This window comes from Serinus canaria, chromosome 20 (genome assembly GCF_022539315.1).
Source record: "Serinus canaria isolate serCan28SL12 chromosome 20, serCan2020, whole genome shotgun sequence".
Lineage (NCBI taxonomy): Eukaryota > Metazoa > Chordata > Aves > Passeriformes > Fringillidae > Serinus > Serinus canaria.
In genome coordinates this window covers 2,557,592-2,583,045 of record NC_066333.1, presented here as the reverse complement: position 1 = coordinate 2,583,045, position 25,454 = coordinate 2,557,592, and the positions used below count along the sequence as shown (strand labels likewise).

Below are 25,454 nucleotides of genomic sequence, written 5' to 3'. Positions count from 1 at the left end.
TCTCCTCAGAGCCCCCTGCCCTCCGCTCGGCCCCTCCTGCCATCTTCACAGCTCCCGGCCCTCTTCAGAGCTCCCTGCACTCCGCTCGGCCCCTCCTGCCCTCCTCAGAGCCCCCTGCCCTCCTCAGAGCCCCCTCCTGCCATCCTCAGAGCCCCCTCCTGCCATCCTCAGAGCCCCCTGCCCTCCGTTCGGCCCCTCCTGCCATCTTCACAGCTCCCGGCCCTCTTCAGAGCTCCCTGCACTCCGCTCGGCCCCTCCTGCCCTCCTCAGAGCTCCCTGCCCGCCGCTCGGCCCCTCTTGCCCGGCTCGGGGCGGGCCGGGGGAAGCCGCGCCCCCGCTCTCGTCACGGCGAGGGCCGGGCCGGGCCGGGCAGGAGGCGCCGAGGATCCGGGCCATGGTGGGGATCCCGGGAAGCTGCCAGTGTAAGAGCCGGGAGCGGGGCACGGGCGGGAGGCAGCGCCAGGCTGGGCCGGGGGGAGCGGGCCGAGCCCCCGGAGCGGGCCGGGGGAGGGGGACCCGCGCTTTGTATCGCAGCTGTAATTGCACCTCTGATTAATTTGTGTTTCTCAGGGTTCGCTGCCCCGCAGTGTGGGCCTGAGGACCCCCAGCCGCAAGCCCAGCCCCCAGTGCCCGGGTTTGTGCGGGATTTCCAGGCTGGAGGGGTTTCGGAACAAGGGGCTCAGCCCCTCGGCGGGGCTGGGGCCGGCAGTGCCCGAGCGCGGTACAGCAGCCAAAGCGGGCTTTGCACCCTCCTGGCACTGCCCGCATTGCCAGCCCAGCACCGGAACACCTCCGTGAGGTGTCCGGGACACTTGTGGAAACACCCACAGTGAAATAGCCACGGCAGAGCTGGGCACGAGTGTTTGCCGTGCTGCAAACTGCGTGCACGCAGCGACCTGCCGCCCGTGTGTGTGAGTCCTGCGCACATAAATCCTGCCCGTAGCAGCACCTCTCCTCCGTGGAGCTGGGAGCGTGGGTATCTTCAGCTCCATTTGTGTTAATTTCTTCAAAATCGCGGGTTTGTTGCCAGAAGTGTTGTGCCCTCTGGAAGCTTTGAGGTTGGCAGAAGAGCACGTGGTGCCTCTCACTGTGTTTCAGCTTCCTGAGAGTTTTTGTGGCCTGTGCTTGTTTGCCCACAATTGGGATGGAAATTGAGCCGTCCTGGATGGGGAGTGAGGTGCTAGATGGAGCCGGGATGTCTGTGTGTGCAATGGCCATCACACATGGGCTGGATCACGGCCTCAGGGTGACTCTGTGGCTAAGCCATTGCTCAGGAAAGGGAGAAAAGCAGTTAAAAGCACATCCCAAAGCTCAGGAAATTCAGGAATCTTAAAATGAAGTGTGATTGCTCATAGAGAAGCAGTGTAAAGATAGATGCTGATGCTAATGTGGAAACCACTCAGAAAGCTGCATTCCCGATATGGAGAAGGAATTACCAAGTGACAGAAGTTGGTTTTATACTTTATGGTGCTGCTTAGTGCAGAATGTGTGGAGATGATGGGATGAGGCTGTTACCCCTTAAGGCAGTTGGAAATACGAGTCTGTGGAGGCATGTGGAGTTTAGCCAGCCGGTGTCCCAGGTGCCTGGAGAGTGCCGTGGTGGCAGAGCCGTGTCCACGTCCACGTGGCTTTGGAGAGCCTGGGCACCTGGCTCCTGACCTTCATCTTGTCAGCTCTGAAGAAAAGGCCCCACAGAAGGAGCTTGGCTGAGATCGTGTGCTTTAACCCTGCTGTCCCAAGTCTGTGCCCAAGCTCCTTTCCCCAGGCTCCCTTTGAAGTCACATCGGAGAAGCAGGCGCTGCTGAGGGTGATTCATCTCTCTAGTCTTGGACACCTCTCTCTGAATGAGACAAATTCCTCGCTGGAAGTGCCTGGGCTTTTTCATTGACTGCAAGGGAAGTCCAGGAGAGCCTGGCTTAGGCTTTGGCAGTGAGGAGCTGGATGAAACAAATCCCACCCAGTGTGTCTGCTCGTGGTGCTGCTCAGTGGTGTGTGCAGAGGCTGGTCACATTCCCCCCTGCTTCCCTGAGACTGAGCACAGGGAGGAGAGTCAGACCTTTGAAATCCTGCTAAAAATACTTGAAGCTAACGGAGCACAGGGATCTTGTGCCTCCATCATGGCTTCAGGGTGGGTACGTGAAACCAGTTCCTCTCAGCTGGGACACTTTCTGCAACATGGGACAAGTTGAATATTTTATTGGATCCTGGCAGGAATGTATGGATGTCTATGTGGCTATTGAGTTTTGCAATATTAAAGCATGTCTGAAATTAGGAAGAAGTTCCTTCCTGTGAGGGTGAAGAGGCCCTGGCACAGGATGCCCAAAGAAGCTGTGGCTGCCCCTGGATCCCTGGAAGTGTCCAAGGCCAGGCTGGACAGGGCTTGGAGCAACCTGGGACAGTGGAAGGTGTCCCTGCCCATGGCTTGGGGTGGTGATCTTTCAGGTTCTTTGCAGCACAAACCAGACTGTTATTCTGTGATTAGGGCTTTTCATCTGGGTCCTGCTGACAGAACTGAGCAAACAATCACTGACCCTATGGCAGGAGAGGGTGAGGGCACCTGGAATGCTTGGAGTGACTCAGTGGGAGATAAAGTGTAGATTTTTATTCAGTTTCATGTGTCTGTGGCCCAGCATCCATTGGGGAATGCTAAGGATAAGCCTGGTGAGCCCTGCAGCTGCTCTATAAAGATAAGCACATAGATATGTGGTTATCAGGACCTTTGTGGATAGATCAGGTGAGGATGCCCTGTTAGTGCCAGCTATTGAAAAGTGTAAAACACTTGCAGAGACATCTGTCAGTTCTTGGGCCCAGTGTCAGCCCAAGAACACTCTTGGGGTTTATCAAAAAAGTGAATAATCTGCTGTAGACTCATCATTTTCATAAATCTAATCATCTGCATAGCCCAACGATTTCTGATTTTTACAGATCCTGGCAATGTCAGGAAGTTGCTTGATTTCTTTGGATGTTTGTTACAGGAAAGTGAATCAGTGCTCAGTGTGAAACTAACAGTGGGGAAGGAAAAATGAAATGTGGGACTGCTTTGAAACGTTGGGATGTTCCATGTTCACGTAAGGCACATACTGGTTCTCATCAATATGCTCTTCCAACATGGATATTTCTAATGGCCAGAAATTGAAATGCATCATTCAGTGACTTAGTCTTGATTTTCATATGCTGCTCCTCTTCCTTTGTGCCAGTGTACAGGAGAGTGAAATTAATTGAAGTTTTAAAGCAGTCAGAGAAAAGAAAAAGAGTTTTTTGATTTGCTGGCACTCTGAGGATCAAAAAGAGCTTGTACTTGGAGAAGGGCTTGTGGAGTTGACTCTGTTTGAAGCAGGACTGGAGAGGAATAGTGAGCAGAGTGCTTTCCATCATCCTGAGCTGCCAAGGAGTCACAGGCACCTCGAGAGGCTGCCATGAGCCACTGGAGAAGGGGGGAACTGCTCAGGTTTCCCTCTTGCTGGCAAGAATCAGAGGTGAACTCTTCCCCTTCAGAAGGAGGAGGTTGCTTTAAGACCCAGAAAGGTGAGAAGTGAATCCACCTCTCCCTCTCTCATGTAAAAAGTCCCAGGGGAAGAGTTTCCACCCAGGCTGTGGATTTACCTGGAACTCTTCCAGAAAACCACCTTCCTGAGGCCATTTGTCCAGTCAGTGTCTGGGGCTTAAAGCTTCTCCTGCATCCCTGTCACCTTCCCATCTTTTTGTGCCACAGCCTTAGTGTGTGCACAGCCTTGTTTGGTTCAGCTACAGACATATCCTGGACATCATTTTGGCTGCATTTGTGCACTCTGGGTTAATCAACCCTGTCCTTGGAAGTCAATTAAAATGTTCTTTACTCCATTTCATGAGAGAGCAGTACTAACTTCTACAGGTAACAACTTTTCTGGCACTCTGACTTCGAGGTCAAGTTCTGCACATTTTCCTCGATGACATGCTTTGTACACTTGGGATAATTTAAAGGATCAGACTGTTCAGGCAGGGATTTCTCCAGTGTAGATTTGTGTTGGTATTTAAGGTAGTCATTGCTCATAGCCCTCAGCCTTGGGTTGCAAGGGTGTTTTCACAAGATACATGGCATGCTCTTGGCTTGGCTTTGGTGCCATAAGTGACACTTCAAAGCTCACTAAAAATGTTTGAAAAATATTACAGAATTCTCTCATTACAGGAAAATGCAGGATTAGCCTTTTTTTGCCTGTGGATATAAAATAATCAGACAAATACTTCATGAATGCTTGCAGACTTATTGCTGTAAGACTGGACTCGATAGACACACCAGTTTGTTTGCATCAATACCAGCTTCTCCCTGCTTATCTGTACTTTTTAATCCTCATGATCTCTTGGGAGTTGGCTTTCACTCCCTAACAGTGCACCTGGTTGCTACAGCAGGAAGTTTCTCCAAATCTGTCACCTGACACGCTCCCACCTGGCCTTTGTGTGTGTTTGATCCCGCCTTTTCTGCCAGGAGGCAACAGGAGGAGGAGGAAAAAGAGGGATAAAGCCCTAAAGGAGATGAAATAAGGAGGCTGTATGTGTTTAGGGTGTGTGAGAGTGGGCTGGGGAGGGGGTGGCTGGGTCGAGTTGCTGGCACTGGTAGGACTGGGCTGGTGGAACACAGCAGGCTGGCAGCACTGAGGAACCAGTCCAGGGACCCTTCCTGACCCCCACCTTGTCAGCAGAGACTCTTCAGTCGCCTTAACAGCAGTGGTGAGCACACAAATGGGCCTGACAGCTCATTGCATCTTGGCTATCTTTTGTTTGTTGGCAAAAACCAAATATTTGCTTTCTACTTTAAAGCTCTCCGGATCTGGCTGCAGGTGTTGGATCAAACAGAGGTGGAGCAGTGGCTGTAGTGTGGGGTGCAGCTGTAGGGTCACGCATGGTCCTTGGCAGGCAGAACTCCTGGTTGTCTGCTTGGAGCATAGGTAGCTTCCTTTTCTTAGGTGGGTATTGTGGCCTGCAGAATTTTGTGGCTGTATTCCTGAGAATGAGCACTTCCCTGGGTCTTGGCTAAGCAGATACCTAATTTAACACCTTTTCAGAGTATGGGGACAGCTCAGCCTGCGGCATTTCCAGGTGCAGATGAGATTAATTTGCTTATCTTAGTTGAGGGCAGGTAGTTGTGCAGGGGAGGTACCAGAGCCAGGATGTTAAAACACAAATCAAAAGTTCCTCTGTTCCTCCCCCATTTGTGCGAGCTCGTTTGCATGAAAACACCCGTCTGGCAGATCTGCTGCAGGAGCCTTCTCTCCATCTCCTCCTCCTCCTCCTTCAGGATTAGCATTGTTGAGGGCCAAGAAGCCACCGATGAATTGTGACTAGAAAGCGCTGAACTTTGAAGGGAGATGAAAAAAATCCCTCGAAACATTTGCAGCCCTGGCAGCGGGTCCGTGGGTCGCTGATGGGGTTTATCCTCTGACATCATGAGGATCTCTGACATTTCTAGCTTAGAAACAATAACTCGCCTTATCCGTTGTCATGTTTTTCTAATTAAAGACAAAGCTTGGTAAATATTTTTTAAATGATTGAATTTCCCAAGTATGGAAAACACATGTCGGGAGTCAGGCTGGCTGCGTCCGACGCGCCTTTTCCCACCGCGTCCCTCGGAGCACGCAAGTGCAAATACAGATTTAGAGCTGTGGGTGACAGGTTTATCTGGGATGATTGGCAAGGATTTATAAATCAGGAGGGGATTTACTTTGCTCTCCCTCCCTCCTCTTCCCCCTTCTTCCCCCTCCTCCCCGACCCCCGTCTCAGAAATAGGAAATTGGGATCACATTAAACCCTAATTGGTTTGGCTCCAGCGCTGGTTCGGTGGCTGCCAAATAGTTAATTTATTGCGTGAGAGTTTGGCCATGTGTTGAGAGGCAAATTTGCTTGAAGCAAGGCATCTCTGTAAACTATACATCCATTCCTGTGCCAGGTCCTGTTTACAGCATCTCCAGAGTGGGGTGCAGGGGTTGCTTTCTGTGCCCATCCCGGCAGGACAGCGCAGGGGGACCCCACCTCCCTCGCTCCCCTGCCAAAACGCTTTCAGGAATTGTTGCCTAAAAGAGCTTAAAGTGGTTTTAGCTGGACTTGGCGCTCGACATTTGGAAACTGCCAGCTAGATAAGACGTGGGAGGCTCTCAGGAGAATAAATGCATCTGTTTGGGAGATAGCAGCAGGCCTGGGCTGTCACCGCGGAGCGGGGCCAGGTGGGGAGTCCCCGGGGGTGGCAAGATGGCTTTTCCTGCATTGTGTCAGCAGAGCAAGTGGGAAGCTGGCATATCTGGCTGCCCCACTGAAGTCCTCCTCCTTCCTGCCCTTCTCCACGGTGGCTGTCGGACATCCCGGATTAGTTGTCACTTGCTCATGGACCCATGGCATCTAGTGGTGTTTGGCTCCTGTGAAGTTTTCTGGAAGATGGGCTCCAGAACAAGAGTTTGCAGAGGTTTGCAGGACAAGCAGCCCTTGCTGAGGCCATCACTGCCTTCCCCAGCATTTGACAGGGAGTTGTTTGGATTTGAGAGGATACTGCAGCCAGAGTTAAAGACTCACTGCTAGCATGTCTCTGGTGTGGAGTGTGATTTGAAAGAAGCTGTGTAAGGAATAAATCCATGGCTGTGGCATTTTATTTCGTTCCTCGCTGAGTTAAATAACAAACTTTGTGTAAGTGAGCTGCTTCCAGCTCCGAGGCAACAGAATTATCACCGCCGTGCTCAGCAGAGCCCTTTCTGTGTCAGCTGCTATTTCCATTGTGAACTTGATACCTGAAGGCTCAATATTGTGACCCTTTAATTTTCAGCTGCCGAAACGTCCCCTGTGAGCTGGCTAAAGGGGAAGAGCTCAGAGGGGAACTTGCAATGGTTATGCAGTAGGAGCAGTGTGTTTCTTTGGGTATTTCTTAAGTGCTCAGTGTTTAGGAGAAATTGATAGGTAGTAGCAAAGCACATTTAGCAATACTTTTCTTTCTGTAGCTCTCGCTTCCTGGGATGTAATAAAATCCATTAAGTTCTATTTAAGATCAGAGGCCCAGTATAGTAATAGTTTTATTTGGATAATTATGGCTGTTCTACCAGTAATGAAAATACTGCACACTTCCAAATACTGCAGTGTTTAGAGGGGTGCAGGGTTGGCACAGCCAAATGTTTGCAAGTTCTGCTGAGGAGTCAGAGAGATACCAGTTCAAAAATACTTGGATCTAGCTGAGTTCCTGTAGGAAGGCATGTCCTGCCCACAGGTGCCACACTGGGCCATGCTGCCCTGGGTTTTCCAGCCATCCATGGAGGTGCAGCAGGGTTGGGCAGACCAGAAGGGGACAAATTAGGCAGGTATCAGAAGCAAATGTGGTTTGTTTTGGAGAGAACCTTTTCATCCCCAGGTCTGAAGGCAGGTTCAACATTCAGCTGGGAACAGCCACTCCCCACTTGTGCATCTCCTGCCTCGTTTGAAATGCAGCCACTTCTGGGATGAGCTGCTGTAATTACTTTAAAGCACATCGTACTTCCACCACTTTTGGCAGGAAGGAAGGAGGAATACTGTACTCCATCGCCAGACAAAATAGAAATCAACAATTGGGATTTTTCTCAAAGAGCAGATCTATCTTCTCTGCCATTAAACCCTAGTTGGATGGGAGCCTTGTACCCATTTTGCTTTCCCGGTGCGAGTGTGTCGTTCTGCAGCTCACAGCCCGCGTTCATGGGAAGATTTAAAGCAGCAAATTCTAGCCAGGAATTCTTTCTAGCACTTTGCTTTCCTTCTGCTGTTTGCCTTCTTCTTCACACTACAGATGCTGATGGATCACCTTCCGTGGTGAGTAACGGGACACACTGTACTTTAGTGGTGCTGGGAAAGCAAGTGTGTGTCCTCAGGAATGTTCTTCCAGAGAGGCACTGCCACTCCTGGGGCAGCACAGGGCAGGAGCTGTGTCACACAGGCAGTGCCTTGTTCTTGTGGCTCCCTATCAGTGACTGCAAATCAGCTCACACTGGAATTGTGGGTGCATCACCTGCATCCATTCACTGGTGTTTATTCACCTCTCTGCTGCAGAACACCTGACTTCAGATTACTGCCCTTGGCCCACCTGAGTTTCCACATTCCACAGTACACTGGTGGTGTCCTTTTATCTCCCCAGGGGATGGTTTTTTTCCATGAAAGCTTGGTTTTCCCTCTTTATCTAGGCATGCTGAGCACCTAGAAGTTAATTTGATGGAATCTTCTGAGGGGGAGAGTCTTGGTTTTCCACTGCAGTATTCCAAAAACATTCCCAGGTGCTTGTCTGTTTTCTTCTTGAATATTTGTCTTTTTTTTTTTCCTGTGTGGTAGTGATTTTAGCAAGAGGGAGAATAAAACCTCTTTGTGCATGTGAATAGGTAAATAACTATTAGAGCACACAAACTGTTGAGCAGGTGATTTTTAGATATTTCTTGATTCGTCCTCTACCAGTTTCATTTAAGTTTTCAATCACTGCAGTTACTGTGTTCATCAGATTTTATTTCCCATTTAATAATTACAGCAGTTTCCCTCGAGCCTTGTACCTCTAATTAAGAAAGCTGACTTTGAGATAAAACTAATGGAATTAAATTTGTTATGTTCTTATGGTAAAATATGCTCAGAAAAAAACATCTGTAGGCTCTGTCACTGCTCCTGAACATTGTTTACCACATCTTGATCCTCCATCAGTGCTGAGGACTTTTCTGGTGGCGTAAGGACAGTAGAGCACCAAAGACCAGGATCTGATCCATGCAGGAATTCTTGCCTTCAGTCTCACAGCTACCAGACAAGATAGTTTGGTTGGCACAGAATCTCCCCCTTTGCCCTTGTGCATGTGTAAGGATTGCCTCAGTTTCCACCAGCACTGCATTTTAACTGTCGTGCTGCTGCTCCTGCCGGTCTGAGGTGGCCCAGGAAGTTCTGGAGAACCTGGCAGCACCATTCAGAGCTGGTCCAGCTTCAGGTGGGCTCTGGGCAGGTGTGACCCCATCCCCATCAAGGCTCTGAGAGCCTCTTCTGGTGAAGGACAAGCCAGGGGACAGCTCTCCCTGAGCACCTGCAGCACACCAGGAGTTTAGATCTGTCCAAAAGGCCATGCTGCTCCAAGCAGCAGCTCTGTGGATGGAGATGCACCTCTTCACACCTGTTTTATAACACAAGAGCAAAATATTCAGGGCATCTAAATAGTTTATGGCCTGACAAACAAATTCTGGCAGTGGGAGCACGAGTTTCCATCTCATTAAATTGTTGGCAAAGCCCTGGTAATTCCAGTCACTGATACAGCACAGGAATTATCCCTCAACACGACTGGTCGTGTCAGGTCAGAGCATCACTGCTTTTTCTCAGCAGTTGTGTGTTTGTACTTGAGGGGAAAAGAAAGTGTTGAAATGTCAATTCATTGGGCTCTTCTCAGGAGCTGGAGCAAGGTCTTGTGAGGTCAGAAAAAAGTGTTTGTGGATTTCTACACCTAAATTGCAGTGAGGAATTGTTCTCAATCTTTTTTTTTTTTTTTTTTTTTTTGGTCATACAAAACCTGACACAGATTCCCAGTTTGGCAGAGGCTCTGAGGTTTATCTTGGAGCTCAGCAGCTGTGCTGCAGCCCAAGATACAGTTCCTGCCATCTCCCAGCTCTTTGTTGGGCTGTAGGAAATTACTGGACCTTTGGAGCCCATGACTTGGGGCAGGTCAGCTACATCATGGCCATTCCCATTTGGGGAAGTGTGCTGTGAGCTGGAGAAAAGGAGTGGGAGATGTCAGTGTCCTCTGGCTCCTGTGGCAGGCAGAGGATGAGGTGTTTTGTTTGATGGAGTGGCACACATGTCCAGAGGCATGGGAAATTTGCCTCCAGCACTGTTAAAGATTTTATGGTGTCTTGCAAGCAAGAGGGAGCAGTTTGCTCTCCCTGCCACGTGTTACCTTCCCCAGCTTTGAGACAGCCACATGCAGAATTCATTTTAGAGGTCGGTCATCCAGTCCCAGAGACTAAGGAACGTTGTAGTAGGGCTTTTATAAGATTTATATGCTTTATCAAAGGTCCTATAGTTTTCTCATTAAAGCAGGATTATCCTGCTGGGATTAGCTGTTCTGCATGGGTGAGGAAGACAGGCACTCTGCATTTTCATAGTGAGATGCACTGAGGAACAGGAGAGCAGGGGGGCCCAGGGATGCAGGTGTTTGGAAACAGGACCCGAGAGGGACTTACAAATGTCGGCTTGATTTGACTTGACTCCTGACCACGTGGGAGAATGGCAGCAGGCTGCACCTCCAGCACTCCTTAGCATCCAGATATCCCAGTCCTGAGACTCCTCCTGGCATTTAACAGCTTCCTCAGTGCAAACCTCGGGGAGTGAATTTGCAGCTTTTCCATATGCCGGAACAAACAGGCAGTGAAACCTTTTAATTTGCACAAGGATCTTCTACAGTTGATACAAGTTAACCCTGCAGGCTTTCTGGAACTGATCCCTGTCACTTCGGCCTTGCAAGATTTAATTTAACCCTTAAATTTTCTCCTTTCCCCCCAACATTTTATTACATAGACTCCCAGAATGGTTGGGTTGGAAGGGACCTTAAAGACCATCCTGTTCCAAATCCCTGCTGTGGGCAGGGACACCTTCCCCTATCCCAGGTTGCTGAGAGCCCATTCCAACCTGGCCTTGAGCGAGCCTTTCTCATGGATTTTTTTTTTTCCCTATGTGACTGCAATACTGAATTTAGCTCAGATCACTTGAAAATTACTGTTAAGTAACAAACAGCTTCTTTTGCTGGTTCTTTGGTGACCATAAATGTCTGCAGTCTGTTGGGAAGTAGGTTTGTTTTTTTTAATGCACTGTCTGCCTCTCCAGTTTGTAGTCTTATATACCCCTGTGTTCTTAATATAAATATTGCCGTCACTGAGCAAGAACTTGGAGGAAAATGGTGCAAAGAAATGCTGAAGCAGCACTGCTCACCAGGTAGTGGTATGACACTGCTGCTGAGTTGTAAGGAGTCTCCAAGAAGAGACTAAAAGCCTGCTCAGACTGCAGTATTGACTTGAAAAGGGGTGTTACTTGATGTGACTGCTGTAAACATCCCTTAAAAAACAGCCCTAGTACTTCTCTTGCTCTACTCATCATGACATTCCCTACAGGATGAGTATTTGTCAATTTTTCTAGAGAAGTGAATTTCCAAGTGTTCACCAGGTCAGACATCAGCAGTGAACAGGACAAGGGTCTTCCTTCCCCTGTCCCAGGGAAGCCTCCTGCCAGCCTGGAGCCCATCAGGGACCTGGGCACATCTGCAGCTCCTGTGCTGGTTGGGCTGGTGCAGCCCAAAGCTGGTGTGTGAGAAATGCAGCTGTTGTAGAGGTACAGTCAGTGGAGCTTCCAGTGATTGTCTACTCTGAGTAGGATTTAGCACTCCTTTTCACATATTCAGGAGGGTTTTGGTGGCTGGTCAGTGCAAAGTTGCCCAGCTGAGCTTTTCAGGTTCCCTGGGCTCAAGGGGAGCAGATTGTTAACCACAAACACAGACTTCAAACCCTGATAAGGCCTAAATAGGGCAGGAGCTGCTGTAGCTGTGATCTCCCCCTGCAAGCAGGGCAGGGCTGTGGCTCACCAGGTGTTTGCCTTCAGCTGCAGCTGCTCCATCTGCAGACCCAGGTGGAGACGTTTGGGGCATGGGGAAAACACAGCTGGGAGAAGTTAAGAGCAGCCCTGGGAGGGGCTGGTTCACCTGGGCAGAGCACACCCCAGAGCAGGCTCAGGGAAATAAACTCAGCTTCACCTTGGCCATAGCCCTGGGTAGCATTAATCAAATGAAGAGGAAGTAAATATGTTTGAGCTGCTTTAGTTTTGTTGGGTTTTCCCCCCTCCAGTAGTCACAGCCAAATCAAATTAGCTCTTCCCAGAATGCTGCAGTTTAACTGCCTCTGCCATCAACTCCAACCCCACTTTAGAAGAGCTTTGCTGATGAATCTCTCTTTTTTATCTCCTCCTCCAGGTTTTTATTGGGTTTTTTTTTTTAAGTTGTCTCTTTTTCATTTGCCTGAGGTTTTGTTTTTTTTTTTTAACTTAACTCATGATGTAAAAAATGAAGATTTTGATGACTTTTGAATTTTCAAGTTTAGCAAACCTGAGGTTTGGATTGAAGGTAATTATTTTCTTGTTTTTTCCTCTCTGTGCATGAGAATTAACTTCACCATACAGATGTTTAAGTTCTTCTGGCTCTTGAAGTTGTCTGAACAAGTATGTCCAGGCTGTGGGGTAGAAGACACCTGCCTGCTTTGATGGGATGTTTTCAGCAAATGTTCCTTTCAACCTATTGCAAAATCTTCCCTTTGAGCTCCCATCCTCCTACACAGGGCTGGTGACACCTGGATGTGAAATGCTTGGATCCAGGGCAGGCAGCTCCTCACTAATGGCTTCCTGATAAGGACTCAGGGTGGAAAAATAAGTTTTGGGACCTTTGCATGATACTCTCCTCCCCATCTCTCTGATTCTACTGGGAATTTTGTTCTTAGTGCTGCTGGTTGGTGTGAAAAGAGCTCAAATACCCAGGGAATGAGTGGAGATGTACAGCTCTGGGTGAGGGGGGTCACCCTAAATCTGTGCTGGGGACAGCTGTAGTGGTGTGGGAAGGACCTGATGGCTGCACCAGTTCTGAGTTTCTTCTTCAGCTCAGTTTTTTCAAGCTTCTGCATGTTAAATCCTGGAAGTTGGTAAGGCTGGGAGGGTTGAGTGCTTTGTCAGCTTGGTTTTCTCCAGCCCTTTGTCTAGGGAGAAGCTAAGTGTGGCTCTTTGAGACTTGGCTTTCTGTACCTGTTGTGTGTTCTTGAATGAGTTTGTGACAGAAGGATCTTGTGACTGCATCATCCTTCTGTTGGAAAATGTCCATCTGTTGAGACAGAAACTTTCCTTGGGAGCTGTGTGTTCTCTCTCAGGAGATCAGATACCACCCTAAGGATTCCATGGCTGTCTTTGCTAAACTGTACAGCGTGGCCTAAATAAATATTTGGGTCTTTGGCATCCTGGTAGAGCTCTGGCTGCTTGACCTTTGGCTGTCCTCATGTCCTCTTGTTTTGTGTAATTTTGGAACAAATATTGGGGGGTTTTGTTTGGTTTCAGTTTTGGTTTTTGGTGGGGCTTTTTTGTTTAATAACCATATGAAAGGGGAAGATTTGAAATCCAGGTTTCACAAGTTAGGGCTGTTCAGGCCCAGGGCTCCATTTTGTGAAGGCAATAAACAATGTCCTCAGCTCCATCTGGGGCTGAGCTTGGGGATGGATGGATGCTGGCAGGTCCTGGTGGATCAGCAGCCCCACCAGACACACTGTGGTCCCATTAATGCCTTTACTGGGAGAGGAGGGCCCACCCCAGTGTGACCAGCTGAGCTTGGCTGTGACTCCTGGAGGAACAGTGTAATGGGAATGACAGAAGAGTTGGGCCAGAAGAGAAAAATTCATGTTAGCCTGAATATAGCTTTTCATCCTCTTAAAATTCTTCTGCTTCTTTGAAGTGTGAATCCCAGATGCTACAAAAGTATTTTTCCAGACACGGCTGTGCTGTCTTGCTGTGCATTTTCCACCAAATTGCTGAATTACTGTTCTCCTTCTGGTCTTCAATTTTTTTTTCCATAGCTTTATCTATTTGTCTGTATGTTTTACATGGCCAAAACTCATTCCTGTCTCCCATACCCATCTGAGCACTCCCCCACGAGGCAGCATTCCCACCAGGCTGTGGTGGAGGACAGGAATGCTGGCTTTTTTTCCAGGAAACTTGTAAACACGAACTTCCTGTTGACACGAGCTGTAAATCTGTAAATAGGCTCTGCTTCCGGCAGGAGGGGAAGGTAATAAAATTTCAGGTCCTTGTTCACTGTGCCTGGTCCTCCTTGAGCTGCATCCAAACACTCCAGAGCACAGAGAACCTGCTGATTGCTCTGTACCTCTGGAAATGAGTCTTTCCTTTGATTTTTTTTTTTTTTTCTCCTTCAGGCACCCAAACAGATGCAATGCTAATAGAAGCCAGTTGGAGAATGTCAAAACCCTGATGACTCCAAAATGATGCTTGTTTTCCCCTTTCCTTTCTCACTGCCTCTCCCACCACTGAGCTGATCTTCAGTTTTGGGGAGTTAACTCTGTCTTACATCCACACCAGGCATTTTGGGACAATGAGCTGGCCAAAATCTGGCAGCTATTGGCAGAGCACACCATTAAATTCCCCCTGGCACACATTTTTGGGAGGCTGATGCATGCTCTAATTCTGGGAGGGTAACAGGTAGCAGACACCTGGGCAGGTGGCTGAGCTTGCTCAGCAGATTCCAGTGGTTGGGAGGACAGAGATGATTTTCAGGATCAGCTGTTGGGGCTGCTGAGGCAGATGAGGAGCCTGGAGATGGTGGAAGCAAAGAGTGGAGAAGGGAATCAAAAATATGGCAAAAAAGAGATTAAATGTGGTGTGGAAACAAAAAGGATACAAAAAGCAAGAAGTGGTTACAGGACGTGGCAACAAGGAGCACCAGGCAGGGTCAACCTCCTGAAGGGAGGCTGTAGACAGGTGGGGTCGGTCTCTTCCACCAGACAGCACTGACAGAACCAGAGGACACAGTCTCAAGCTATGTCAGGGAATATAGGTTGGATATTAGGAAGAAATTTTTCACCAAAAGAATAATAATGAAGTACTGGAATGCTCTTCCCAGGGAGGTGGTGGAATCACCATCTCTGGATGTGTTTAAAAACAGACTGGCCATGGCACTTGGTGCTGTGGTCTGGTTGAGGTGTTAGGGCACAGGTTGGACTCGATGATCTTAGAGGTCTCTTCCAGTCTCATCATTCTGTGATTCTGTGTGTGATAAAAGGAGAGTCTGGATGGAGGCTGGACTCTCTTCATAAGCATCCCATGAATGAACCTCCTGTGCTGTGGCCGGTGTCCAGCCCTGTCCCCTGAGCTCCCCGCCCGCCGGCCGGGCTGGCTCTGCCTTGGCTCCGTGCCCTGCCGAGCGCTGCGGCCGCGATGGGAGGCACATGGTAGCGGTGAAAGGGGAGCCTCTCGCCGCCCCTGAGCCTGGGTGGGCGTGCTGGGCCTTTCGTAAACTAATAGCTCCCAGCAGTGCTCCTAAATCAGACTTTGTGGAGCCGGGAGCGCAGCGCTGGAATGCCGGGCCAGGCGCAAAGGGCTGCGCTGGGCTCTTTCTTCTTTTCGCTCCCCCCAAAGGCAGCGTTTGTTAGGTCTAAAGGGTCAGCGGGAGAAGGGAGCTGGCAAAGAAAAATGGGGGAAAAGTAAACGGAGGAAAAACTAGCAAAAAACCACGTTTGAAATGTGGTTTTTGTGATTGGTTGAGGCTGGAAGGAAAGGAACCCTGCTCGGTGCTAAACTGGGATGCTGCTGGGGAGCCTTGCTTGAAATGCACAGCTGGTCGTTTGCTGGGTGTAATGAACAAAACAACTTGGGATTTTTTCTTTTTTTTTTTTGAAGGGAGATTGGATTTGGGATATTTTTAATTAAGGTTACCAGGTTAGTGACAACTAATTAATGAGAAAAGAACCCTTCTTGGGTGGCTAGTGTGGTAGGGAGGTACCACTTTCCTCCTCTGAAGCACTGGGAAAGGAGCAGAGCCCCAGCAGCCCTCCCAGATAAGGGCCTGGAGCAGAGGGAAGCTCAGGGTGAAATTGGGAAAAAAAAAAAAAAAGAGCCTGAGATAAAGGAAAAGCCATTCTCAGGGGAAGAGCCAGAGCTTGAGGCAGGGAAGGCACCAGTGGAGGGAGGTGCTGGAAGCAAACTGGGATGTAGTGAGCCTCCTGTAGGGAAGGGGCTTGGGATCCATCACCTGCATTTTATTGCTCACAGTGATGCCTGGGATGAGGGAAAAACCCCAAATTGTCCTGCTTTGTTAGGCTTTAACCTGTGCTTTCTTAACTGTCAATGGTCTTCCACATCTGGTGGTGAGGGCACTGGGAGCCTGGAGTAGGGTACCTGATCCAGGACACAGCTCTCAAAGCCACCACCTCACCTGAAAAAGGGAGCATTTTGGCTTCCAAAGCTTACCTGCACCATAAACAGGTGCTAAAGAGGATGGTCCTGAAAGGAGTGAGGCAAAACTGTCAGATGTAGAGAGGACATTGGGTTTTCTGCAGTAGGGGAGAGATGGCTGAGAGCTGTGGCAGAGCTCCAGCCAGAGCTTCCAATGCCAGGAAAGCTCCTGGTCTGGGTATTGGGCAACTAAAGTTGAGAATCACTGAAATGACAATTGGAGGGGAGTGGATGTATGTATTTGAGCAAATCTCTGTAATCAAATGGCACTGCTATTGATCTGGAAAATACTGTCAAGCTGCAGGGCTGTTGGACTAGAATTAATCCTCTGCAGGCTGGATTTTACTCTCTCTCCAAATAGGATTACTCATTTTTTCCATATTTCTGTGTTTGGTTTAAATACCCGTGACAGCTACAGAAGCTTGGATTTCTAATCAGAGCAAGGGTGTTAGATTTAGGAATTGGTTTGTTGTTTTGGAGGGGCTGATTTTGCATAGGACATCAGTTCCTGCATGTTTTTTCTTTACATAGGTGGCCACAGGAATAAAGCATCATGTGCTTAGGTGATGTGTGTCCCCTCCCTTAATGGGTGGCCAGGGGTAGTTTCAATAACTTCCTCGGATTGTGCTTAATTCCTTGTTGCATCTTTGCTCCCCCTGGTTGTTTTGGGGATTTTTTTTTGCAATGACTGATTGTGGATGTTCTGGGTGTAAAATTCTTCCAGCTCAGTTAAGGCCGACTTTTAATGTGGTTTTTCCCCTCTCTGACGAGGCTTAAAATGGTACAAAAGCCAAACAATGCTCATGTTCACTCCTGAAGGAGGCAATGGGTTGGGATTTGGATTTTGTTGAGGGCTGGAGCTCTTCTGCTCTGGGGGAAGGCTTGGGATGTCCAGCCTGGAGAAGAGAAAGCTCCAGGGAGACCTTAGAGCCCTTTGCAGTGCCTAACAGGGCTCCAAGAGAGCTGGAGAGGGACTTGGGACTAGGATCTGGAAGATCTGGGTGTGCCTTAGCAGGGTTAGACAGGATTTTAGGATGGAATTGTTCCCTGTGAGGGTGGGCAGGCCCTGGCACAGGGTGCCCAGAGCAGCTGGGGTTGCCCCTGGATCCCTGGCAGTGCCCAAGGCCAGGTTGGATGGGGCTTGGGGCACCCTGGGACAGTGGAGTGGAATGAGATGAGCTTTAAGGTCCCTTCCAACCCAAACCTTTCTCCACGATTCTGTGACAAATTAAGCTTGTTAACATAATCTGCCGTGTGCTAATTCAAATAATGGATGTATTGAAAAGAGGATGTTTGTTAAATGTGATAAATTTGCCAGGAATGGAGAGATCTAATCTCTGGTTTAGGGGTTGAGCTTGAACTCAAGTCACTGTGTCCCTTGCAACCCCACCAGCATTGCTTCAAAGGGAGCAGTCCCTTCTTGGCTCCACTGTCTTGTAAGGCATAAAGAAGGCAATAAAATATTTGACTTTCCTGCCAGACCTGAGCCTGGAGGAGGAGGAGGATCCCAATTGGTTTCCATCAGATTCCAGTTAGCATGAATTTACGGTTTCTACTTAGCCTGATAAATGGCTTTGGCTGCCTTAGTGCATTTGGATTTATTTTTCTGTGCAATGGAAAGTGGTCAGCTTAAAAAGGCAAAGGCTTTCCAGGGTTGCCTTGAATTCAAGTGAAGCTTCTTTCTGAGGTAAGAACACAGCAGGCAAAAAATAAATCCGAGACACATCATGAACTATCTATGGAATAGCAGAGAAATCAGAAGCAGTTTGGGTCTCTTGTGCTCGCTGTGGCAATGGGCTGTGATAGGCATAAAAATTCCACTGCAAACTGGAAAAATTCTTCAGATTTCCTTGCTTTCCTCAGAAACCACACTGAGCAGCAGGTATCAATAGCTCCCAGTGTTCAGAGTTTGCTTGCAGCGTTCTTTCCATGGAACATTCCCAGGAGAAGAAAGCAGAAGCAGATTAGCATGATGAGCTGGGGAAAGAAGTTCTCCCCATGCTGCCTGCACTTCTGCTTCCTTCCACTGTGCCAGTGATGTCTGGGCTACAAAATCTGCTTTAATGCATGTTAAGAAGCAGATAAGCCTCTTGGGAACAGTGAGAGGGGTCAGTAGATGACATGTGGATGGACTCCCCATCCCAGGTTGGATGGGGGTTGGAGCAACCTGGAGCCCTGGCACAGGGTGCCCAGAGCAGCTGTGGCTGCCCCTGGATCCCTGGCAGTGTCCAAGGCCAGGCTGGACAGGGCTTGGAGCAGCCTGGGACAGTGGAAGGTGTCCCTGCCATGAGAGGGGGTAGGATGGGATTAGCTGTAAAGTCCCTTCCAACCCAAACCACTCTGGCATTTTGTGATTCTATACTTCACAGGCCTGCCTCTGCTCAGGGATGAGCTTAGGGATAGGTCATGGTTTGGGTGAGCTGAGGATCATGTGTAAGACACGATCTACGAGCCTTTCAGAGAAGGTTTGGCAATGGCTTCCACTCAGAGCACCCTGGTGTCCATAGTTTTTGTACCTGGAGAACCCAAAAGCCCACATCTATCTTTCTTACTCTAATGGTGAACTATGAGGTCTGGCATATTCCTGCCTCCCTAGAAAGAAGTGAGGATGTCTTCTCTGAGGATGGCAGGGTTTTAGATACTGGGCTGTGAACACAGTGACAAAGAGTTCTGTGCCTTTTCATAAAGGTTTATAAAGTCATTGTAACTATACCTAAAATACTTGCTGTGACCTGAGTTCTTGACATTTCAAAGTGCTTTAGGTTGTAAAAACATTGAAGAGATTTATTTAGGCATGGTTGACAAAGGGTAGTTAGAACCCAGTTGTCTCATTTGTGGACAGCTTTTATTTGTATGAAGTGTTACAAGCTGTTCAGGTCCTTAAACTGAAATATGGTTAAAAAAGCAGGCAAGGGAACACCTTGTGCTGGTTACCTATTTCACATAAAGCTCCTTTATCCCAGCCCCAGGATGTTCCCTGTGTCTTCTGCGGGTACTTCTTTTATGGCTTTGACCCAAAGACCTGACAGATCCCAGGTGGCATCTCCTGAGCATCTGCTGTTCATCACAGAGCATCTCCCCCTCGGTCACACTCAGACCAAAGTCAGTTGCTGGGGATGGTGGGACAGGGCAGCACAGGGAACAGCAGTGTCTGATGCTGGATTCTTAACACTGGGAGCACAGGGCTGCATCCATCTGCCTGGTACCATCTCCACTGGGGACAGAGCTGCAACATGAGCTTGCTTCTTGGAAGACATCAGAGAATCCACATGAGAGCCACCGCTGTCGCCACGACCCGGCCGGGGACGGCTCCTGTTGGGGACCTCACAGCGTGAGGTGCAAAGGGAGCCAACCATGAGATGCAAGTCCATAGGAAAATAACTTTATTAGTTCTGGTGTTGGTGGGGCTTGAGTTGTGCCTCCCTTCATTGTCTGTGTAATTTAGAGATGTTTTTTCCATCTCAGCTTATGAAATATTGAGAGCTTCGCTATTTTGCGCAATCTCCATCAGAAGTGTCGGAAGCCCCAGCGAGCTGAACTTTCTGAACCCGAATGTTTTATTGATGTGCCTTGCCAGCAGCCCCTCCAGTGAGGACTGGGGTGCTGGGAGGTACTGTTGGATCTGCCTGTTCCCAACCTGTTTTGCTGCCTGAGCATCATCTCATGGGATGCTCCAGGTGTTTGTGTGCTGATACTTGAATATGATTCACTTCTTTTTTCTTAACTGAAGCATGTGGAATTGCTGCTCTTGGGTGAGGTTTGGAGGAGGCAGAGCTGCTGTAAACCTATGTCCCCTCTGCCTGCAGCCAGGCTGCTCTTCTCACAGTGATGTGTTTGCCCAGCCAGGGAAGCAACAGCTTCATGTGCTCCTACAACAGCCCAAAAATCTCCTGCCCAAATTGCCCCCCATTATCACACAGCATCCTGCCTGTACTGGGAGGCCTGTCCTCTGCAGGAGGAGATTGTGGCCCCGTGTTCATGGACTCATGCTGTGCCTGCTTGCAGAATGCTTCCTTTAAAGCACTTTTCTCCCTTTACAGCCTTTTCCCCCTCCCAAAGGGAAGTAGAGGTACCTTAAACTAATTAGGAAAAAGCAGCAGAGAAGCTAGGTTGAAGGGTTAGGTGAGATGCCGGGGGGCAGTACCTCCAGAAGGTTTATGGGCATAGCAGTTAGCAGTAGCCTGCCAGAGCCCTGGGAATTTCTTAAAAAGGAGCATTTTGCTGCCTGTGGACAAGTAACTATCCTATCATGCCTACACTAGCTGTGGAGAATTTGGCATGTATGATTTTTGGACTTGTGAAAAAACAGCATCCCCCAGCTTGAGCAGTGTCAGGCTCTTAGTTTGCTGGCTGGGGAAGTATTGAGGTCCCTGGTTCTCTAAAAAAGTAGCTGGAGAGAGAGGTGTTGTTGACTGCAGAGATTTGGAAAGGATCAAGACCTGAACCTGCTAAGCTGTAAGGACTGGAGCAGTGGATCCCTTCTGAGATCTTAAAATGTGCCTGTGCATGGTCTGCAGGCAAAATGCAAGCATTGCTTCTCCTCCTGGGGTGGTTGGAAAGGAGCTGGCAGTGGGCTGGTGTGGAGCAGGGTGGTTTGGGCACTCTGGAGGGGTGGTTGCCCCTGCTCGGGGCAGTCCCCGGCAGGCAGGGATGTGGCCAGGAATGCTGTTGTGTAAATCCGTGTTTGCCCAGCGCCGGGCTGGCGGTGAATGGTGCCGGGCTGATGGGATTAGTCAGGGGCCTCCAGTTAATATCTGTTGTTCGGCCGCACCTCGGGGAGAGCCTGTCAGGATTACCAGGAGGTTTGTAGGTGGCACAGCAACCACGGCTGTGAATTAATGGGAGGGGGAAATGGTCAAATGTGATCCTGCCCATGAGTTCCTGCTCCGGGCCTCCCTCGGTGCTCTGAGATCTCTGGTGGGGTTTTCTCCCGGTATAAAACATTTCGGATTTACATTTTCCTTTAACACTTCCTCTTCGAGCCGGGTAGTATGTTACACATTTAATTGCTCTTCCTTTGAATTTTCCAGTCCGCGTTTGGTACCCTTGCAACATCAGTATCTTGTTATCTTGTTGTTGCTTCTAATTGCTAACACATGCCAGTTTTCCAGCGCTGCAAACTCTGGCACTGGGCTTGCTGGGGACTGGGGGGAGTTTGCAGCGAAGATTTACGTGCATGGGGAAACCTTCGGAAAATTAATCCGCCGCTTTACCCAAGAGCTCATCCCGGTTTCCAAACCCGAGGCAGAGGCTGCCGTTCCCCCGGTGCCGCACAAGGCGGCTTTGGGGAGGGGGGCGGCGGAGCTTCTTCTGCTCCCGCCGCTGCCTCGCTGTTCCTGCCGGCCATAAACAAATTCCGTGTATTTAACAAGTTAATGTCAGGCGGGCGGCGAGGCGCTGGTAGGTGTGTGCCTGGTGACATCAGCTGGCGAGCAGCCTGGCAGCAGCGCGGCGCAGGCAGGGAGCAGGCAGCGAGCCGAGGGTGTGTGCCTCTAAGCTGGGTATTCTGGCAAGGTGGAGAGCTGGTCTGTTTGGCAGGACCTTCCCATCTGGGATCCATCTGTGTTTCCCTGGAATCGGACAGGCGGCTCCAGGCAGTGAGAAATCGCAGATGTGCGGGACCTGACACATGTCCAGCTAATGAAAGGAGAAGGCAGGCTGGGCTCCGGCTGCGCTCGAAGATCACGGGCGGAGGAGGAGGAGGAAGAGCGCTTTTCTTTCTATTTGAAAGAAACGAGGTGTATTGCACAGCAGCTGGATCCTTGCAACCTCGCTGGCTAGGGTGAGCAAGGAACGGGATTATTTTTAAGCAGCGCTCGGCGTACCCGGGGCGGCGGGGGATGCTCGGGGGGATGCTGAGCCCTGCGAGGCTTGGGGAGCGCCTTGGCTTGTGCAGGCGGGTTGGGGAGAGCCTCCGGCTCGGCAGCAGGTACGGGCAGAGGCGGGGAGCGGCGGCCGCAGCGCTCTGCCAGCCTTGCCTCGGTCCTCTGCAGTGCTGGGGAAAACTTCAATAGCCCAGCCGGCTGCATGCGAGGATTCTGCAGCTGAAAAAACACTAAACTCTCTCTGAGGAGAGCTGCGGTACAGCTCGTTCCGGGTTGCTATGGAATGGTTATATATTTTTTTTTTCCTTCCCCCCCAACCCACCTCCGTGAGCAGAGGGCTGGGATTTGGCGTTTTCTGGGGAAATGGCAATGCAGGAAGGGGTTTGTGTGTTTTAGCAGAACGTGTTTTTCTGCTGTGCCCAGGCTTACTCTGGTTTCTGCATGCTGGTATTAAAGCTGGGGAGGGGGGGGATGGTGTAAACTGCAGAGGTGGATTTCTTCCATTGGCTCCCAAATTTCCTTAATTTCCCCCGTGTTTTCAGGGCTTCTCTGCATTGTGTCAGAGGCTGCTCCCTTTTTGTCTTTGCACTCCTTGAGCAGCAACTGATGCTCCCAGCATCTAAATCTCCCAGATCAATCTTGTGATACCAGAACACACCTCCCCTGTACATTTTCACTGTCGGGCTGTAGACAGGCTGTATTTTCTCTTTTTCTATTGTAATCCCTGGATCTTGCATATTTAGTTTAAGCCTGCCCTTTTGCCCCCTCCCTGTCTTTTGGGAAGGTTCAGCAGTTGAAATTACTCCTCTGACCCTCTGGTGTAGCTTTTTGTAGAGATCCCTCTGTTGCATGTTTAAGCTGCTCCCCCAGATATTATCAGCTTTTTCTGCTCCCTACACCTCTCAGCTCCTGTGCACTGATACTCAGTCCATTTTATGGGAGAAATCCTGCCCAGCCACAGGAGATACACCAAAATTGGCATTCAAAGTTTGGGGAGCTGAAATGTGGCTGAGCATCGCTGACTGTCAGGCTGGAAAAAGAGAGAGGAATATTTGCCGGGCTGCCTGGTGCAGGATGATTCCCTTTGGTGTTGCTTTGTCCGGGTTAGCTTTAAACATGCCAGATGATGGGGTTTCCTGAGGGAGAGCCTGGCTGGGCTGCATGCTTGGGCTGCAGCTCTGTGCTCGGTCAGTTTGGCCACTCCATGGGCCACCCTAAGGTTTTCCTTCTTTTGCAGCATGTAAGCATTTGGTAGAGGCTTTTAAAAATACTAAATATTATAAGTCTGCTTCTAGAAACACACCAAACACCTCCTGTGTGTCCCTGGAGAGGAGGCAGAAGGAGTGTGTGCTTCAATGTCTCAAAGTGCACCAGCACAAAGGAGTTTGAAACCCCAAAAATATCCAGCAAAGCCATACAGTGTGTGCTGATATCTAAGAGCACAGAGCAGTGCTCCTCTGCTGCAGCTCTCCTGGAGACTTCCCGAGTTTGTGAAGGCAGTGCAGGGTGTTGGAGCAGCTGCTGCTGCGGTCTCCTTGTGGGTCGAGCCCTGAATAAGGAAACGGAAGTTCTGCCGGCATCAGGGCAGCACGATTTGGCCATTAAACAACTAATTTAGTAGAGTCTTGCTCAAGCTCTGCAGGAAACTTTCTTTTTTTTCCTCAGGCTCCTTTATTTTTAAAAAGGATTTGGGGTGCCTGATGAGCCGAGTGCTTAGATGAGAGAGGTGGCTCTATTTCAGGGAAGCGGGTGGCTTGAAACTCTGTCACCAGACCTAATAATTTTATAGGAATGGTGCAGGACATCCAAGTGAAGACACTCTTTTCCTCCCCTACTATTGTCTGCTGGATTATACGATTTTCACTATTAATATGGAAAAGATGTTCTGTCTGATTTTTGGAACTACCTAGGCTTCACCTAAATGACTGTGTGCCTTTCACAGCCAGGTAGCCCAGCACATCCAGCAGTTAGAGAAACACACAAATAATGCAAAACTCAGAGACTGCAGTGTGGGAAACAAGGAAAAAGGAGTAAAGCAAAGACAGTTTGAGCAAATACTGCCAACAGGAAAGTACAGCTAAGCCAAAGGAAGGATTTGAAGGGTTTGAGGAAGGAGCAGAATTGCTAAAGGCAAGGAGAATAAATCGTTAATTTGAGACCTCTATTACACAGGGAATGCCCCGAGGAAAAGAGCAGAAACTCCATTTAATAGTGAAAATGCCATGCTAGGCTCTGCTCTGCCCAGGGACTGGAGCCACAGCCCCTGCTTACTTCCAAGATGCTGCTATTTTTGCAACTTGCATCTGCTGGTGTTGCAGAGGCTTGTTTAAACCCGCCAAAGCAAAGGGAGCTTTGCTCACGTGAATCCTGGGTCAGGCTATTGGGTTTGGGGTTTTTTTCTGGTTTATTCTTCTAAGTCTTAGAGTACCAGGGTCCCCAAGTGAGTGGGATTTCACTTAATGTTGCCTCTCCTGTCACATGGAGTGTGAGTCCCAAATGATTTTACTGCTGCTTTACAGAGCTTTGTCTTGCATCACCCAAGTGAGTTTGGCTTGGAGTTTGGCTTGTAGAGGTTATCACTGGTTTGACAGGTTTGTGTGGTTTGACTGCAGGAGCTGAGTTTTCAAGTCAATCAGCCCTCCAGTCCCCAAATTGACCTATAAATGCAGTAACCACCAGCAGCATTTAGCAGGAGGCAGCACTCTCCCACAGTTATGGGATGGGATGGGGGAGCCAGGTGGCCTCTTGTTTTTTTTCCAGATCTGTTTTTTTAAGGTTTGGACAAAAAACAAGATTTGTTTGACATGTATGTGTGATGTTTATAGTATAGCTGGAGAGCTGAACAGAGTCATTTGAGGACTTGGGCAAATGCAGCAGATTTAAGTTAATGCTGTCTAGTTTTTAAATCTGAGCAGAAGATGGTCATAATCTGTTGCCTGTTGGGTTTTCTCCCATTATAAGAGCTGGCTTATCCATACTTGTTCTGGGCTGGATTGTAAGCTTGCCTTTATCTAGTGACTATTTCCATATCTGATTGCTTGTTAGGAGCTAGGTATGAAATGTGTTTCGACAGACACTCCAGAGCAGTCCCCGGGGGTAGCGTCATTGCAGGTCTCTGGGAGTCTGTTCAACTTTTATTTTTATGATGGAGACTGCCTTAATTCATGCAGCATTCAGGGAACGGCTGGAAAAACCTTTGTTTAGAGCAGGAGCAGCAGCCAGGAAGAAATGGTGAGCGGTGATCCCATAGTAAAAGTGCAGCACGGAGAGGCTTGGGTTCAGTTCCTGGGTCTGCAAGTAATTTTCTGAGTCAGGACCTTGACCTTAGCACAGCTTTGTGTGTCAGCAGCTTATGTCCAACAGGACAATAGCGATTTCAGAGGTTTCAAAGCATTTTAAAGTGTAACTATCATGCCTTTTATTGGGCTGGGCAGTGGCATTTTTATAAGCTAAGCTGAAGGTTTTAGAATAATGCGTATTGAATTTCCTCGGTGCGCTGCCGGCCACGGGATTCCCATCTCTGCAGCACCACTTGGGCTTTTGAAGGAGGACAGTCACAGGTGGCCAGAGGACCACTTAGAAGAACCAACACTTGCAGATCTTCAAAGCCAAGAGTCAATTTTCCTTCCTCTCCTCCTCTGTAGGAGCGGG

General features: G+C 49.1%; 1 protein-coding gene across 4 annotated transcripts in view; it reads left to right on the top strand.

Moving 5' to 3' along the window:
• Positions 1-340: 340 nt before the first annotated feature.
• The window catches only part of CBFA2T2 (CBFA2/RUNX1 partner transcriptional co-repressor 2), a 59,644-nt gene continuing 34,530 nt past the window's right edge, over positions 341-25,454 (top strand). For 3 of the 4 annotated variants that reach the window (XM_030232308.2, XM_030232307.2, XM_030232306.2), the window contains exon 1: positions 341-422. In XM_030232308.2, the coding sequence (XP_030088168.1) occupies positions 395-422 (28 nt within the window). In that variant the 5' untranslated portion in view covers positions 341-394. Of the gene's footprint in view, positions 423-21,389; positions 21,761-25,454 lie in introns of those variants that run through there. The other variant, XM_018917179.3, reaches the window with a different exon arrangement.